Source organism: Aquarana catesbeiana, linkage group LG04, assembly GCF_042186555.1.
Source record: "Aquarana catesbeiana isolate 2022-GZ linkage group LG04, ASM4218655v1, whole genome shotgun sequence".
Taxonomy (NCBI): Eukaryota; Metazoa; Chordata; class Amphibia; order Anura; family Ranidae; genus Aquarana; species Aquarana catesbeiana.
In genome coordinates, this window is record NC_133327.1 from 53,048,227 (window position 1) to 53,066,415 (window position 18,189).

General features: G+C 41.6%; 1 protein-coding gene across 22 annotated transcripts in view; it reads left to right on the top strand.

The window, feature by feature from the left end:
- OTOF (otoferlin) overlaps window positions 1–18,189 on the top strand; it is a 500,270-nt gene that overhangs the window by 290,484 nt on the left and 191,597 nt on the right. For 15 of the 22 annotated variants that reach the window (XR_012243739.1, XM_073625193.1, XM_073625192.1 and 12 more), the window contains one exon: window positions 5,113–5,154. The exons of the other annotated variants lie outside the window; for them this stretch is intronic. Coding sequence is in view for 14 of the 15 variants with exons in the window: in XM_073625193.1 (XP_073481294.1) it covers window positions 5,113–5,154 (42 nt within the window). In the remaining variant the exon portion in view is untranslated. The remainder of the gene's footprint in view (window positions 1–5,112; window positions 5,155–18,189) is intronic. 22 annotated transcript variants of the gene reach the window in all.

Genomic DNA, 18,189 nt, shown 5'->3' on the forward strand with positions numbered 1-18,189 from the left:
CGGATCCTTTTTAATGAAGCCCCTTTGGCCGGAGGCTGAGCGGTGGGGAATGGAGTAGAAATTCTAAATAAAATCAGATGTAGAATCGTCGTGCCGAATCCTCCTACACAATCATCTGACTACTCTCCTACACTGTTCAGTGATTCCCAGCCACCTCATTTCATTATCATCCCAACTAACCCAATTAAATTTCATTAGAGCGTCACTTTGGTGCCACCGATTAATCCTCTTTTTCTCAATGAGCAGAAAAAAAGAAAAAAAAATGGAATGAACCGGTCTTAACAGCAACTGTCAGCTTAGCACTAAAGAGTAGAATTTCACATTATTAACAGGGAATAAAACTGTGCATTAGACAAAGGAGGTGATTCATTGTATAGTTAAAGCTAAACTCAATGCAAATAGCTACAATACACAAAATACAAGATGAAATGCATATACGGGAGCCAAAAGATTAGTATTTCTGTCCACCCAGTGCACAGCTTTACACAGCTCTGCCACACAGCACAGGGGACCTGGTTATCTTCTGCTGTGGTTCAGTAACACTTACAGGTCTTTACCCTCCTTACCCTGTGACTGGACAGTGAAAGGACAAGCAGTAGACCTTTTAACTCCTCTCTCTGTCACTCTGCTGTCTTCTTCTATCAGCATGCTCCTTGTTAGCACATGGAACATTGATTGCACTGATTGGCTCCTTGTGCTGCTTCTCTTTTTCCCACTCTGGGCTCTTCTGTACAGGGAACTGCAATAGGCTGATACCAGGTCACAATCAGATATTTAACATTGCTTGGATTTAAAAATACATTTAGGGGGATCAGCTTTAAAATTCAATTCAGGGGAAAAAAAAAAAAAAAATTCCCCTGCAGTGGGGCTCCCCCTGCACTGTAAGAGTTAAAAGATTCTTTATGACTAGAGTACCAAGAAAAAGGACTCACATGCATCGCATACTAGCACATTATGATAGATGAAGCCCTCCAGCGCTTCATTGTCAAAGCTGAGATGGCTGACATCTTCCCCCGGTCTTCCTTCTGGTTTCGTGGCCTCTGGCTACATGAGTGGCAGGGGGCACAATGATGTCACTCCCGCACATGGGACGTCGTTTCGGGCACAGGCTCTGAAGTTCCGGCACTGTAAGCCAGACCTTCAGAGCACATGCGCCGGTGATGTTATCGGCTGCATGCACTCTGAATATCTCCTAAACGGTGCAAGTTTAGGAGATATTTACAGTACCTATAGGTAAGCCTTATTATAGGCTTGTGTCAGGAAAGGTTTTACCTGCTGGTGGCGCTGTCAGACCTTTGGCTTGCAGTACTGGTGTCCACCAGCGGGTGTCACCTGGCAGTCTGGAACTGTCAGGAAAGATTTCACCTGCTGGTGGCACTGTCTGATCCGTGGGCCACAGTACTGGTGTCCACCAGTGGGTGTCTCCCAGCAGTGTGGAGTCAACATTATCTCCTGCGATCAGTCGTCACCTGAGGTTGATTGCAGGAGATGTGTATTAATACCTGGCAAGCACTCTCACACTTACCTTGGTATTGTCCTTGAGCCCTGACCTGTATCTGCGATCCTCTGAACCCTGAACCCTGTACCTGGAACCTGAACCTGAGCCCGAGCCTTGAACCTGTCCCTCCTGTGACCCTGTTACCTTTATCCTTGCCCTGCAGCCTGATCCGTCCATCCTCTCCCTGTCCTGTTTGCTCCTTGCCCCATCTGCTGATCTCCCGTTGATGACCGTGGCCTGTCTATGTTTACGATTCTGGTATTCCCCATCTATTGTATATACCAGTTTGACTGTTGTTACTTGTGGGTCTCTGTCTGGTGGTTGGTTTGTTGTGCACTGTGTTGTATTTGAGGTGTTTGTATCTATATTCACTTACCTTAAATAAATTACATGATCTCACTTTACATACGTTTGGTTTCCTCTGGTGTTGTCCACGCAGTTCTGGTCACACCTGATTCATGACAGCTTGCCTGTAGGTACAAGTGGTAGAACAGACTTTACTACCACTTTAAGTGATTCTAAAGGTAAAATTTAAAAAAAAATAACAAACACGTTATACTTACCTGCTTTGTCCAATGGTTTTGCACAGAGCAGCCCCAGTCCTCCTCTTCTCAGGTCCCCCACCGGCGCTCTTTGCTCCTCAGACCTGCCGAGTGCACTTGTGCATGCTTGTTCCCGAGCCTGCTCTGTGTGTCCATTGACACAGATCGTAGCTCGGCCCTGCCCCCCCCCCACTCCCTCTTCACTGGCTGTGATTGACAGCAGCAGGAGCCAATAGCTTCTGCTGCTGCCTTTCTGTCCAATTAGGAGAGTGAGAGCCGCTGCTCTCTTGTACATCGCTGGATCAAGAATTAAAAGGCGGGACTTGGGGGGAAACCGCTTGCAGGAGTTTTTTTTTTTTTTTTTATCTAATCCATAAAATGCATTAAGGTAAAAAACCTTAAACCTTTAAATCAAGCTGTACATGTGAAGCCAATCAGCTTCACATATACAGCTAAAGCTATGTAGAGGACTAATGCCGCGTACACATGACCGGACTTTCCGGCAGAAAAGGTCCGACGGAATCATTCCGTCGCACATTCCGATCGTGTGTGGGCTTTCTCAGACTTTTTCTTTCTAAAATTCTGACGGACCTAGAAATAGAACATGTTTCAAATCTTTCCGACGGACTCAATTCCTATCGGGAAAAACGTTCGTCTGTATGCTAGTCTGATGGACGGAAAACGAAGCAAGGGCAGCTACTGGCTATTGAACTTCCCATTTCTAGTCCTGTCGCACGTCATCACGTTCTAAACTAACGGACTTTGGTGTGATCGTGTGTAGGCAAGTCCGTTTCAGCGGAACTCTGTCGGAACTCCGTCGGAAAGACCGTCAGGGTCTACTCTGATGGAAGGTCCGGTCGTTTGTACGCGGCATTAGTCTTGTCTTCAAAAAATCATCTTGTACCTACATAAAATGACCGCCTTTGTTCTGTATCCAAACAGGTCCTCTTCAGAAGCTATAGAGCACGACTGTATGTCATCTCCAAGAATGTATTGATTCATTCTAAATCTATACCACATATACATCATTAGAATATGACTTTCGATTCTGTTTAATTGAATCATATATATCCATTAAGATAAAAATTCTATAACCCCCTCCACAGAGGATGAAAAATAATTGATATTTATGAAGGAGGTATTTCCTGGTCAGCGGTTTATGATTGAAACTGTATTGATCAGGTGGGTGCAGGAGATACAAAATAGGAGCCAAGAGGGGTTATTATTGAGAAAATCATAATGGCTCAGGTATGCCGATTAGATAAAACACATCAGAATAATTATTACAAATGAAGCACAGGGCAGCCGGTTCAGCTGTATCACTGCCAGCGGACAGTATGTGCGGGAGATCGGAGGCTGCAAAGGGTTCTCCAACAAGAACAGCTTCCATCAGTCTTGTCTTCTGTTCCTCCATTGTTTCACAAACAGACTGCTGAGGGCGGCTTATTCACAACATACACATTGATGGTGCCAGATAAAAACAACATGTGCTATAATTTCCCTTTGGGATTAATAAAGTATTCTGAATATGAATTGAATTATCTGAAAGTGATTGTAAAGGCAGAAGGTTTTTTTTATCTTACTGCATTCTATGCAGTAAGATAAAAAGCCTTCTGCCCCCCTCAGCCCCCCTAATACTTACCTGAAGTCCCTCTAGATCCAGCGATGTTGCAGGAATGTCTCAGCTGCCCGGGACTCCCATCCTCAGCCCAGGGGGCTGGGCGGGGCTGGGCCGCGGCTCTGTGTCTGAATGGACACAGGGAGCTGTGTCTCAGCTCGGATGCCCCCATAGCAAGCTGCTTGCTGTGGGGGCACCCAACAGGAGGGAGGAGCCAGGAGCCCTGAAGAGGGACCCGAGAAGAGGAGGATCTGGGCTGCTCTGTGCAAATCCACTGCAACAGAGCAAGTAAGTATGACATGTTTGTTATTTTTAACTAAAAAAAAAACAAGACTTTACAATCACTTTACAGTCTACGTAAACCCAAACAATAAACGTCTCCCTCTTGCTCCCTTTCGGCCTGGTAAATATATGATTGGAAAAGTTTTATTACACCTATTCAATAAGTGCAAAGAAATACCTGTCGATCATACCAGAAATCTTGCGAGCTGAAAACTTTCTGTGCTCTCCATGTAAGCTAACTGTTATCGGTTACATTGTTAGGACAGGAAGTGTGTTACCAGCAGGATCAAAGAAAAAAAAGTCTAAAATCAAAGAGTAACTACTACATCTAAGGACAATCTATAATATATTATGTTTCTTGGGTTTAGATATGCTTTAAAAAGAATCTTTGGCCATGCCCCGCCTAAAGCAGACATCACAGTATTCCTGCAGGTTACATTTGTCAGCAAGGAAAAACTCTCCTCTATGTGCCTTTCTAAAACTGGCTTCACTAGCTTTGACCAGATCATTAACTTGTGCTGTAGCTGAGCTTAGTGAAGGAAACCCTCCTAGCCCATTGGTTGAGCAGTAAAGGAGCAGCAGCACAATGACCCTAACAGCATGTGCATATGTGTACTCCAGAAGAGTCTGATTGGCTGCTACTGTTCCTCCTTCACCTCCCAGTCTGAGCACTCCTGGGCAGGAAGTGAATAAAAAAATTCAGGGACATATACTACTTGCAGATGGCATTTTTAATATTTGCTCGATGCTTGGATTTTAAGTTAACCTTACTGTACCCGTAAAGATGTTGTCATAATTTTTTGCTGCGGTAGTCATCTTGTAATACATTTTGATTGTTGCCGTTTTCTATATTTTCTCAATATCCCTGAATCTGAATTTATCAAAATGCCTTTGAAAGAAAGGTTACATTTGTGTAAATCGTGTGAAAGGAAGTTGCAGCCCCATAAAAAAGCACTCAAAAAAATTGCAAAATCTGGCTAATATATCCCATTTAAAGTTGGGAAAGAATTCTGGTTTTAGCACAGATCCAAACTTACATGGAAAACATTTGCAATTCATTGATTGTTTCAGGTGGCTTCCTGGAGTTCATCCTTAGTTGTATTATTTATCGATATTGTATTTTTAATGCTCTTGCCTTATGTTTTTACATCCTGTCTACATTCCTTTAACAGTAAGAGTAAAGACAAGAACAAGGCTAAGGATGGCAAAGAGAAGTACGTATTGTGTGTGTTCAGTAGGTCCAGTAGATGAACATCAGTGTTGGACTGGCTTTCGAAACTGCCAGAAAATTCTTCACTTGTTTATGATCCTAGGCAAGACCAAAATGGGCTTTAACAGAGAACTTACCAGTTGACTCCAACCCTACTAGGGCATCCTTTAGGGGGCCATGACCCTACCAAAGATATTGTAAGAAGATTCTGATCCAGCCAGAGATCCCAGATTGGCCCAGGGAACCCACCAGTAAATTTAAACCTCAACCAATGTATCATCTAGTGGGCACTGACCTTACCAGGGATCCTCTCCTTTACCAGTAGCTACTGACTCTACCAAATATTCATTCAATATACCCTTGGATAAATCCAAAATGGGCTGTGACTCTACCAGAGAATCTTTGTCACCCATGAGCCTACAAAAGAGAACTTCCCCATGATACCTAGGGTTGTGACTTGAAGTCCTATTAGAGAACTCTAATAGGCTGTGGCCCTTCCAGAGAGACAACTAGTGGGTCCCAATCCTGGCAAAATATCCTCCACTGACCCTACCCTGCCTAAGAGTCCCTGAATGGGACCTGACTCTACCAGATAACTCCTCCATGTGAACTATCTCTTTCTGAGAGTCCTCCAGCGGGTTCTTACCCTACTAGAGAATCCTACAGGTGGAGAGCTCCTTAGTAAGCCCTGATCCTTACATACTCCATAGCCCTCATGTGATTTGTCTTTAACTAATAGATGTCACCAGTAAGCTATGGGCTCTTTGATGGTTTATTCATATTTTATCACAGCCATCATCAATGTTCCAGGGTGTGCCTGGATGATAGAAAAATGTTGGTGTTGATAATAAATCAAAAACTTTCCACCAAAGAGTCTAATCGTCTGATCACATCTGAAGTATAGATAATAGAACCTAGATAGACTCCAGCTTCTGTAAGCATAGCAGAATCACAACAAGATAATACATTCTTTCAATTGTAGCTGCAACCAGTTTGAAACCAGCACCAAATATGTTTTTCCTAAAGCAGTTTGTTTCTGTGGCAAGCCTTTCGTACCCTAGTCCAACACTGATACGTAGAGCTTTAGAGTTACTTAAGGGAATTTGTCATAAAGCATTATAAATGGGTGAGAGATGCTTCCAAGGAAGGTTGCAATTCTCTAGCTCCTTTATAGTTTTTGGTGAAGCTGGACCTGTTCGGGTTCACTACCATTGGTGTCACTGCCAAAAGACAAACCTGAAACACAGGACTCAGGAAACAGCAGCTTTCTTAGGAGGCATCTAACGCTAATATTTAATTCATTGGCAAAATTAAGTGATCCCACCATTGCATCCACTATGCAAATTTACCTTTACCAGTTGATCTGCCGGTTTACGATTTGCAGAAGGAGACCTGGTGGATCGTCTATCCCAAAATTTGTACATCTGTAACTATAACTGTTCCCTTTAAGTAGCTTGTGTGAGGTTTTTTTTGAGTGATAATAGTGCAGTGTTTGTTTTGATGTGACTGGCTCTCACTAAATGGGAGAACGTTTTTTACTGGTTTGCTGATCTACAAAATCAAAGAAAAGGATATACCACTTGCATGTCAACTTTACTGCCATAAAGAGTGCCTAGAGCTACACTGAGCTATAGAGCTATACTAACAGTGAGCCTGTTTTACATATCCTGGTGGAAATGTAAAATCTGTTCAAATGCCAACTTATATCCACTTGGCTTTTGGCTTGGTGAGCTGTTCAGTTTGTTGGACAGTATTTCAAAAGTATAGCCCTCCCGCACTCCACCAGTGGGTTGCAGGATTTCCACTTCAGTGTAAACGTGGAAAACATTGGTAAATGTGACATCAAGCCGAGACATTGAAAAGCTCTTTTAAATTGTTCAATAGAGGCAGAACTATTGGTATATCTCTATATCCATTGAATCGTAGAGTTCCTCCTTAGGTTTCTATGGGTTCCTTGAGGAATGCCAGATTAACCTACTACACCAATCCTCAATGCAAGGAGGCACACCTACACTGACAGCTAAGATTAGGAGACACCACCATTTTAACTGTCTATGTTACTTTTCTATTGCTGTTATTATTAATTTAATGTTAAAATTATTATTGAGAATTATGTTTTATAGAGCAGGAGGGTACAAAAAAATCATCTGTTCTCAAGTTCTCGGTTTAAAATATGGTAAATATTCCATATAACTTATACTTATATTTAAAATGTTCTGCAAAGTGAGCAAACTAATAGACCACAAAAAGAAGTCTTTTAGCAGGAGCTCCCGAAGATATGAAAAACATGTCAAGGGTTCCACTTGGCAATAAAAAAAAAAAGTTGAGAAAGACTTGTATGTATTGTGTATAAAGATATACAAATATGGTAAAGATCAGCTTCAAATAGAGAGTTTATAATAAGCCCGACCACACAACAGTGCGTGTTTTATTGCTTTCTTCCTACAATCTTTTCACACCAAAGCTGCTTAACAATTGGATTAACCTCACAGGGGCTTTTCCACATCCTACGGATACAGACAATATTCAACCACCTCACTGTTTGATCTCCAACACTGACTGAATTTTCCTTAGACATGGTCTGGTTTGGGTGTCTGTCTTGTTGGGTCAGACAGTTCTGAACAGACTGCAGGAATCAGTCTTTGCAGCAGGAGGCCAGACTAAGTGCAAAAGCTCATTTGTGGGCAAAACTAGGGCCGATCCACTAGGTGGCTGCCTCAGGTGGCACTCATGGAGCCACGATGGGGGTGGCACTGACGCTTTAATGTCTAAACTGGACACTCCATCCTCAGTGAAGCTCAGTAACACTGAGTTTGATAAAATCACAGTCTCAGCATCACTATGCTACCCATCTGGCCACTGCATCTGCACACAGGCAGGAGTGGGGGTCGAGCCACTTAAGAGACACAGAGACAGTAACAATACAGGCTCAGAGTCACTAAGCACAGCTCTGCTGGCCACTGCACATGACTACAGTATGTGACAGAAGCAGTGGCCAAGTAGTAGAGAGTTCCTTAATGAGCCTTGATCCCATCATTGAAACCCCCATAGAGGTTGTGTGATATGTCTTCAAATAATAGATGTCACCAGTGTGCTGTGGGCTCTTTGATGGTTTATTTATGTTTCATAATCATTGTCAGTGTTCCAGGACCACTCAGGGTGCCTTTCTTAAGGTGGAGGTGATTGTGAACATAATGTTGATAATATACCAATAACTTTCCACCAAAAAGATTGATATAGACAGTGGCTAGAGATATGTACTTTAAAGTGAACCCATTTCCACACATGGGCAGAAAGTGTATAGTGCACTTATCCTATCCTGCCGGAAATGGAAAGTCTGCTCATGTGCCAACTGATTTCTGATTGCCTTTTGGCTTGGTAGCTAATCAGCTTCTTTATGACTCAACCCATTTTGGGATTCCAGTTTCCTGAGGCTGAACTGTTTTTTATCGAAGATATCAGAGCAACTCCACACTCCAGATCTGCTTAACGTTACTAGTAAAATGGCCTGTTAGAGGCTGTTTCAAAGGGACAGTCCCCCGCCATTGAGTTGCATGATTTCCGCTTCAATCTAGATGAGGAAAGCCTCTAATGCTGAAACTTTGGTGCTTCGGCCAAGTAGGGTGAGTAATTGAAATTTTACATTGTTCAACAGAAGCTGAACTGATAGTATATATCAGCCTTTCTCAACCAGAGTTCTGTGGAAACCTAATGTTCCTTTTGAGGTTACCTGAGGTTCCTTGAACTGTGAGCAATGGTAAATTGATCCCCTATCTACACTGACCATCATGCTAAAATGCCAAATTATTTATTCTTATATTTTAAATGTTCTACAGTGAGCAAACTAATAGACCACAAGTGCTAGGTATGTCATATTATGGGGTTGATTTACTAAAACCGGAGAGTGCAAAATCTGATGCATCTGTGCATGGTAGCCAATCAGCTTCTAATTTAACTAAATAAATTAAATAATAAAATTATTAATAAAATAAAATTAAATAATAAAAGCTGGAAGCTCATGTGAATAAAAATAAATGATACACTATACACTCACCCTCACCAATAGTGTAATCAAATAGCAGCGCTAAAAATTGCTAAAAGAACCTAAAAGAAAAATTTACAGTGATTGCTCAATGTGATACCTATATAATAGCTGTTTAGTAACAGCACTAAATAAACCAAAAAGTGTATTCTAATCCCATGAATAAATCCTCCGTGACGAAACATGTCGGGGCGTTTTTATTCACATGAGTTTGCAATTTTAAGTGGCTGCTTAGAGTTAGGAGCTAATCCCTTGAGCGCAGTGTTTTGGCACATAGAAAGGGGCGGATCATCTGTGTACCATATCAGCAATATAAAAGCTGGAAGCTGACTGTTTTCTGTGCAGAGTTGCACCAGATTTTGCACTCTGCCAATCAGCTTCTAACTTCTGCTTATTCAATTAAGCTTTGACAAAATAAAAAAAAACTGGAGGCTGATTTGTTTCTATGCAGAGCTGCACCAGATTATGCACTCTCCAGTTTTAGTAAATCAACCCCTATGTATTATATTTAAAATGTTCTACAATTTTGTGATCAAACTATTAGACCATGAACTGTAGTCATAATCAATTTTAGCAGGGGCTCACCAAGATATAAAAACTATGTCAAGAGTTCCTCTTGGGGGGGGGAAAGTTTTAGAAAGGCTGGTATGTATTGTGTATAAAGGCATACAGATATTATAAGCATCGGCTTCAAATGGAGAGTTTACAGCAGTGGTTCCTAACCTTTAATTATCTGATGAAAGCTACGATGAAAGCTCCTATGATATGTCTTCATACATTTATGTAAACCTCATTTAATGTTGCCTTTAAAGTCCTGACTACCTATGGGGGTATTTATTTTTTCCTAATATATCTGGGATGCTGGCAACGCATTTATGGTTCTCCAGAGTGGAACGTCTTCAAGTAATAGATGTCACCGGTGCACTCACAGGTTGAGGATGAGCTCACAGTGCCTCTCACTTCTTGTCAGAGGCACTGAGTTTAAGGGACAGCTTGGAGCCTTGGACCAATGGTAGAGCACCATTGGAACAAGCTGTCCAATAAAAATGCTGCAGTGGAGGCGCTCCTCTCACTGCAGTGTCATAGAAGGGGACATGTGTCTTAAAGACCAGCCCTTTTAACTAGAAGGAAAAAGCATGTGTTTATAGGTATAAGATTTACCCACAATCCCATGTTTTTCTCATACAGTTAAGAGGAAGAATCTTCTGCTGCTGAAAAGGTACTGTTTTAATCAAGCTAAATAATATATTATTATGCTATATGTTATAACATAATAATTTATTATTTATCTATTAACTGTGAAATTGCTGGTTTGAAGTTATAACTGCTTGAGTACAGTATTTGTAAATATAGTAAATTACCTTAAAAACAATATATAATAATTATTTGTATATTACTTACTTATGGTAATTACCGGTAACCCCTTGCCACCCAGCCCAATTCTGACACTTTTCTCCTACGTGTAAAAATCCTCTTTTTTATGGCTAGAAAATTACTCAGAACCCCCAAAAATTATATGTATTTTTTTTAGCAGGCACCCTAGGGGATAAAATGGTGGTCATTGCAACTTTTTATGTTACGCGGTATTTGCGCAGCAATTTTTCAAACACTTTTTTTGGGTTAAAAACAGTTTCATGAATATAAAAAAAAAACAAACACTAAAGGTAGCCTGATTTTTTGTATAATGTGAAAGATAATGTTACGCTGAGTAAATAGATACCTAACATGTCACGCTTTAAAATTGAAAGCACTCGTGGAATGGCGCCAAACGTCAGTACTTAAAAATCTCCATAGGCGACGCTTGAAAATTTTTTACAGGTTACATGTTTAGAGTTACAGAGGAGGTCTAGTACTAGAATTATTGCTGTGTATCTGGCTCTAATACTAGCCAGTGCCTCACCAGCCAGTGACTTCACCACATGTCCCTGTTTTTCAGTACTTTCACTCATTGCAGTGCATTTTTGATGTGTTTTACATGAATCTCTATATTCTCTTCAGAGGAACAGAGGTTTTGTTTGTAGTTCTGCACCTTAACCACTTCAGCCCCGGAAGGATTTATCCCCTTAATGACCAGGCCATTTTTTGTGATAAGGCACTGCGTTAATTTAACTAACAATAGCGCAGTCGTACGACACGGTGCTCCCTAAAAAAAAATGTATGTCCTTTTTTTTCCCCCACAAATAGAGCTTTCTTTTGGTGGTATTTGATCACCTCTGTGGTTTTTATTTTTTGCGCTATAAACAAAAAAAGACCGACAGTTTTGGGAAAAAAAACTATATTTTTAACTTTTTGCTACAATACATATCCAATGAAAAAATTAAAAAAAAACTCATTTATTCATCAGTTTAGGCCAATATGTATACTATATATTTTTGGTTAAAAAATCACAATAAGCGTATATTGATTGGTTTGCGCAAAAGTTATAGAGTCTACAAAATAGGGGATAGATTTATGGCATTTTAATTTTTTTTACTAGTAATGGCAGTGATCAGTAATTTTTAGCGGAACTGCGACATTGCAGCGGACAGATTGGACACTTTTGACACTTTTTTGGGACCAGCAGTGACATTATTACAGTGATCAGAGCTAAAATTGTGCACTGATCACTGTATAAATGACACTGGCAGGGAAGGGGGTAACACTAGGGGGGGGGGGGCGATCAAGGGGTTAAGTGTGTCCTAGGGAGGTGCTTTCTAACCGTGGGGGGAGTGTACTGACTGGGAGTACAGAGAGATCGCTGTTTCTGACCACTAGGAACAGACGATCTCTCTGTACTTCTCTGTCAGAATGACCTGAATGACCGCAACATACAGGGATATACAATGTAATACTGACACATAATCACACACATAGGTTGGACTTGATGGACTTGTGTCTTTTTTCAACCTCACCTACTATGTAACTATGTAACTATATGTAACTATGTAGGATCTGATTTTATAACATAGGCAGATCCCCGTTCTGCCTCTCTGAGGAGCGATCGCGGGTGCAGCCTATCAGTGCCCATCAGTGGTGCCCCATCAGTGCCCATTAGTGCAGCCTCATCAGCGCACGTCAGTGAAGGAGAAAAATTACCTGTTTGCTAAATTTTAAAACAAACTATGAAAAAGTTCTCTTTTTTTTTTTTTTTTTAGTTCTTTATTTGTTTATTTAGCAAAAAATTAAAAAAAACAGGAAGGGGGTAAAAGTTCCCAGTAGGCAAGTGGGTAAATCACAAGACAGAAATCCAAGTCCTCTGGCAGTTAGAATAGCTCTCATGTATTTATTTTATCTTTAAAACACACCATGCTAAAATAATAAACACCTTCTTACTAATATAGCGACCAGTGGTAGATCGAGAAAAGCTACCCAGCTTTTCCTGACAAGTTGAACGTTTTTAAAATGAGGAAAGTGTCCCCTGGTAGATGTCATTACACAGCCCGGCTTTCACTGGCAGAATGGAGCACACCACACGCTACTCGGCTCGGCGAATGCAATCTATATTTATGAATGGAACCCCAGAGCACCATTGAGTGAGAGTTCCCTCCTCCCTGACATTCATGGCCAGGACCATTACAGCGCTGCATGTCTCCATCTCCCACCACTGTGACTATATCAGAACAAAGCACTTTAGAGGAGGATTCTGTAGTACTTTGAAATCCTGATCTTGACATAGAAATAGATATGCAGTCAGGTATACATTGGACTTTGATTCTATTTTGTCAGTGTCATCTCCACTTTCCTGTTGTAGCACATCTACAGGATGTCTAAATATGACTATGCAGTCCAATAATCACCAAAGTTAGTGCACCCAGTAATCTACACTCAGAAACAGACCTGGTCAGCCAATGCCCCTCCCCTTCCTGCAATACAGGTCTGTGTGAGGACACTTGGGGGGTGTGGCTGTTACTCAGCTCTGCCACTACAGAACATTGCACTGTGAGGGCAGGAAGCATCATTTTTACTGACGTGTTTAAAGGCAAATCCAAGCAAGAATAGGCCTCATATCATAATGTGGGGGTACAGGGCAATATAGAGAAAGAAAAAGGTCTGAAACTTTACATGGGGTTTAAACTCCTGGTGGCCATAGGAATGCACACACTATTCCAGAAGAAATTTCAGCTTATCCAATGTGTGCTCTTAAAGCTGACCTTCAGTCATTTTTTCAACTTTCCATCTATTAAATCTCCCCCCCCCTTTTTAACTTTCAAAAGTAAAACGTTTTTTTTTCTGCCAGTAAATACCTTATACAGCCCACTTCCTGTTTCTTGGTCATTAGCCTAGGCTTATGACATCATGCACAGCTCTCTCTCTCACGCTTGTGAAAGTTTGTCAGGAAGGGAGGAGGGGTGAGTCATAAGAGGGCCAATGAGGAGAGCTGCAGAGCTGGAGGTGTGCTTCTGTGTAAATCCAGGAAGTGAACAGGCAGCAGCTTCAGCTACCCACAGTTAAAATGGCTGCAGCCAGACTCAGTGGAGATTTCTGCAGCATATTTGGCAAGTACAGAATCACATTATATATCAAATAATATGCAAAGTGGTTGGAGGGAAACTTCAGAATGGCAAAGATGTTTTTATTACAAATTATGTGAGCAGACTGCAGTTCCTCTTTAAAGAGGAGCTCCAGTCTCCCCCAAAAACAAAATCTAAAGTCAGCAGCTACAAATACTGTAGCTGCTGACTTTTAATATAAGGATACTTACCAACCCAGGGATCCGGCGATGTCGGCACTCGAGCTGATTCTTCAGTTGGCTTTGGGTGCAGGCACCAGCATCTTTACTAAGGGAAACCAGAAGTGAAGCCTTCAGACGTCACAGCTGGTTTCCTACTGTGCGAGTCACGTTTTGCTTTCTGAATGGTCCCGCAGTCTTCAGGGACCTGTGTGTGTCCCAGAAGGCAGTGGGGGGAAGAAGGAGGGTCTGGTCAAACTTAAAGATTGAAGTGGCGATCTTACCTAGAAGTGGCCAATGTACCAAATGTGGCAGTGTGGGGGGGGAGGGGGTGAAGAACAAGCAGAGCTTCCCCTTTTGGGTGGAGCTCCGCTTTAAGGTATAGGTAAAGCTGGCCATACATGGATTGAAATTTGTCAGGTTCATCAGAGACCAACCAAGATTTAATCCATGTGTGTCCACTGTGGTTAAATAGAAGTTGACCTACCGGTTGATTTCTGTTCATTTGCAGCTATTGGTATATTATAGCTAGATCAACGCTGCAGCAATTGGTTGCAGAACGGATCTGTGTATTCTGACAGCAGGGAAGTCTCCCTGCTGTCAGAATACAGTAATACCCCGTACACACGATCAAATTTTCCGACAACAAATGTTGGATGTGAGCTTGTTGGCAGAAAGTCCGACCGTGTTTATGCTCCATCGAACATTTGTTGGCGGACTTTCCGCCAACAAATGTTGGCTAGCATGCTCTCAAATTTTCCGCCAACAAATGTGTGTTGTCGGATTTTTTTTTTGTACACAGGTCCGTCGCAAAAAAGTCCAAAGTACAAACCCACGGTTTTGTTGTCGGAAAATCCGATCGTGTGTACAGGGCATGACACAGCAGGGAGGATTCCTCCATCCACATCGAATGTGTGGATGGGGGAATCAGGTCAGTTTTTTTCATTCAAACCGCTGGTGGAACGAAAAAAACACCCATGTATGGCCAGCTTAAACTGGTGCCGATTTGCAAGGAAGCATGTTACATGCTGATAGTTTGAGTCCTATAAAGCTGGTTGACAGTGTCCTTTGACCTGTAATGTTTCCAAGGTATTTGGGTTATTCCCAGCTCATTTAGAAGAAGGTGAAAAATCGTGAAGGCTTTTTAGGTATACTGTTATATTTAAGTGACCATTAATTTTACATTTAGTTGTGGAAATGCTCATCAACCCTTGTGGTTTGCAAATGCAGTTGCACAAGCTTACTTACACTTCTCTACATTCCTCCATCATTCCAATGTTTAACCACCCGGAATGAAGAGAGTTAGACCTGTATAAGGTTCAAGTCATGACTTCAAACTTAGACAAGGCTGAGATCTCTGTCCCCACACCTCATATGAAAGCACTGGGTGCCTAGGCGCTGTCATTTGTGAGAAGGGGCTGTAGTTACATTGTTCCCATACCGGAAAGTACTTAATATCTTCCTTCACACTTGCCCATTCTCTGAAAAGCAGCCACTGTCAGGCGTTCAAAAGGTGATGTATAAAAATGTATATACCTGCGCTCGGTTAACCACTTCAGTCCCGGAAGATTTGGCTGCTCAATGACCAGAGCACTTTTTGCGATACGGCATTGAGTCGCTTTAACTGAAAATTGCGCGGTGTGCAATGCTGTACCCAAACAAAAATTACGTCCTTTTTTTCCCACAAATAGAGCTTTCTTTTGGTGGTATTTGATCATCTCTGCATTTTTATTTTTTGCGCTATAAACAAAAAAACAGCAACAATTTTGATAAAAAACACAATATTTTGTACTTTATGCTATAATAAATATCCCCAATTTTTTTTCTCAGTTTAGGCCAATATTTATTCTTCTAAATATTTTTGGCAATAAAAATCGCAATAAGCTTATATTGATTGGTTTGCGCAAAAGTTATAGCATCTACAAAATAGGGGATAGATTTATGGCATTTTTATTATTATTTTTTTTTTTCTTAAAAAACATATACCACTGATCGAGAGGCACCTCGTATACATACTATTATAACATCTTTACAATGCCGTGTATAAATTCACACTTAAATAACCTTCAATACATTAATATACCCAGTTTATATTTTTATTATTATTATTTTTCTACTAGTAATGGCGGCGATCTGTGATTTTTATCGTGACTGCGACATTATGGTGGACACATCGGACACTTTTGACACATTTTTGGGATGATTGACAATTATACAGCGATCAGTGCTATAAAAATTCACTGATTACTGTATAAATGTCACTGGCAGGGAAGGTGTTAACACTAGGGGGCGATCAAGGGGTTAACTGTGTTCCCTCACTATGTGTTATAACTGTAGGGGGAGGGGACTGACTATAGGAGATGACAGATCGTTGTTCCTAGCTATTAGGAACTCACGATTTGCATCTCCTCTCAGAACAGAACAGGGATTTGTGTATTTACACACACACACGTCCCTGTTCTGCCTCTCGTGCCCGCGATCGCTCGTGGCCGGCGGTCATCGCGACCGCCGGTCACAAGCATCGGCACCCCCCGAGTGCAGTGGGCGAGTGAGTGTGCCTGCTATCCCACATATAGTTACGACGGCTCGTGGGATCGTGCCAACTTGCCACAGTACAGGGGGTCCCCGGGTTACAAACAAGTTAGGGACTGTAGGTTTGTTCTTAAGTTGAATCTGTTTGTAAGTCGGAACAGGTACATTTTTTAAGTGTAGCTCCAGCCAAAAAAACTATTTTTAAGCTTTTTGCATAGCATAGGGAAGGGTTAACACCCCTGTAACATTTGTTTTGCTGTGTGTGCCCCTGTTAAGAAGATTTCACCTCACTTTCTGTCCCAATGACACTTGGATTTTGAAAATTTTGGGTTGTTGTGGAAACAAGCCTTGGTGATAAAGCATCAGTGGAGGCACCTTTTCCCCATAATAGCTCTTACAGGAGTGAATTTCCCTTCCTAGGGGTAGATTTCCTCTCACTTCCTGTTGTCTCCCTCCGTTTGTAAGTAGGAGTCGTTTGTAAGTCGGATGTTTGTAACTAGGGGACCCCCTGTATAATGACGGAGGCTGGTCGGCAAGTGGTTAAAAAGGTAATCTTGCCACCTCCAGGATGCATTTATTTGCACCCTGCCAATATTCAATGGACTAATTTTCCCGGAGGCACAAACCAAGCATTTGGCTCACATTTGTGGCACACCCCCCCATTGACTTGAATGGCCAAGTCTGACAAGTGATGCTCTCTGTTAACTCAACATATCATGTTAAATTTGCAACCACAACACAAATCATTGTGGCTGAGGCCTGAAAACTGCCCTTTCTGGCTGTATTGTAGGCTCATGGTGGGAGGTTGATGGGGCGATACAACTGCAGTGTCAGTGGAAGGAATATGAATATTGCTCTGTTGATGGTTTCATTGGAAGGAATAGTGCCCCATCGATAGTGTCATTTGAAGGAATAGCGCCCCATTGTTGATATTAGTGGGAGCAATAGGACCCCATCGTTGATGTAATTGAAAGATTTAGTGCCCCATCACCGGTACCATTGGATGAAATAGTGCCCCATCGCTGGTATCATTGGAAAGAATAGTGCCCCATCGCTGGTATCATTGAAAGGAATAGTGCCCCAACTTTGATGTCATTGGAAGAAATAGTGCCCCAACTTTGATGTCATTGGAATGAATAGTGCTCCATTGTTAATGTCATTGGAAGGAATAGTGCCCCATCGTTGATATCAGTGGTAGAAATAGCGCCCCATCGCTGGTATCATTAGAAGGAATAGTGCCCCATCCTTGATGTCATTGGAAGGAATAGTGCCCCAATTGAAGTTTTTTATATACATGCTTACGTAGGTATCACATTAATATTACAATTGTGCTTTTATGGTAACATGGGGCGTAACATAGGCAGGCTAATTTGTTATCAGGACTAGAAAGAATGTGAATATGTAATCAATATATTATTACTGCCATGTGCACAATAAGTACAGTGTGCAATACATAAGCAAAGCATACAACATGGAATACAGTTCTATACAGAGTTTACAATTTCTTTCACAGTTGGTGGAGTAATTTGCCCCATCGTTGGTGTCAGTGGGAGGAGTAGTGAGGCAAGCTAAGGGCCACATCCCAGCAGCAGGCCACAATTTGGAGTCCTTGTACCACACCAACAAGAAAATGAAAGTTTGGGCTTGATTCAGAGTTTTGCAAATTGTAGACAGATGGTTCTAATCACCAGCTAACGTGGGAAGTGAGTATGATATTGACAGGTCAAAACCAGCAACGTACGACTGTGAACAACTATTTACATTCATTGTGGGCTAAATTCAGAAAAGCAGAAAAAATAAAACAATTAATATGCCGC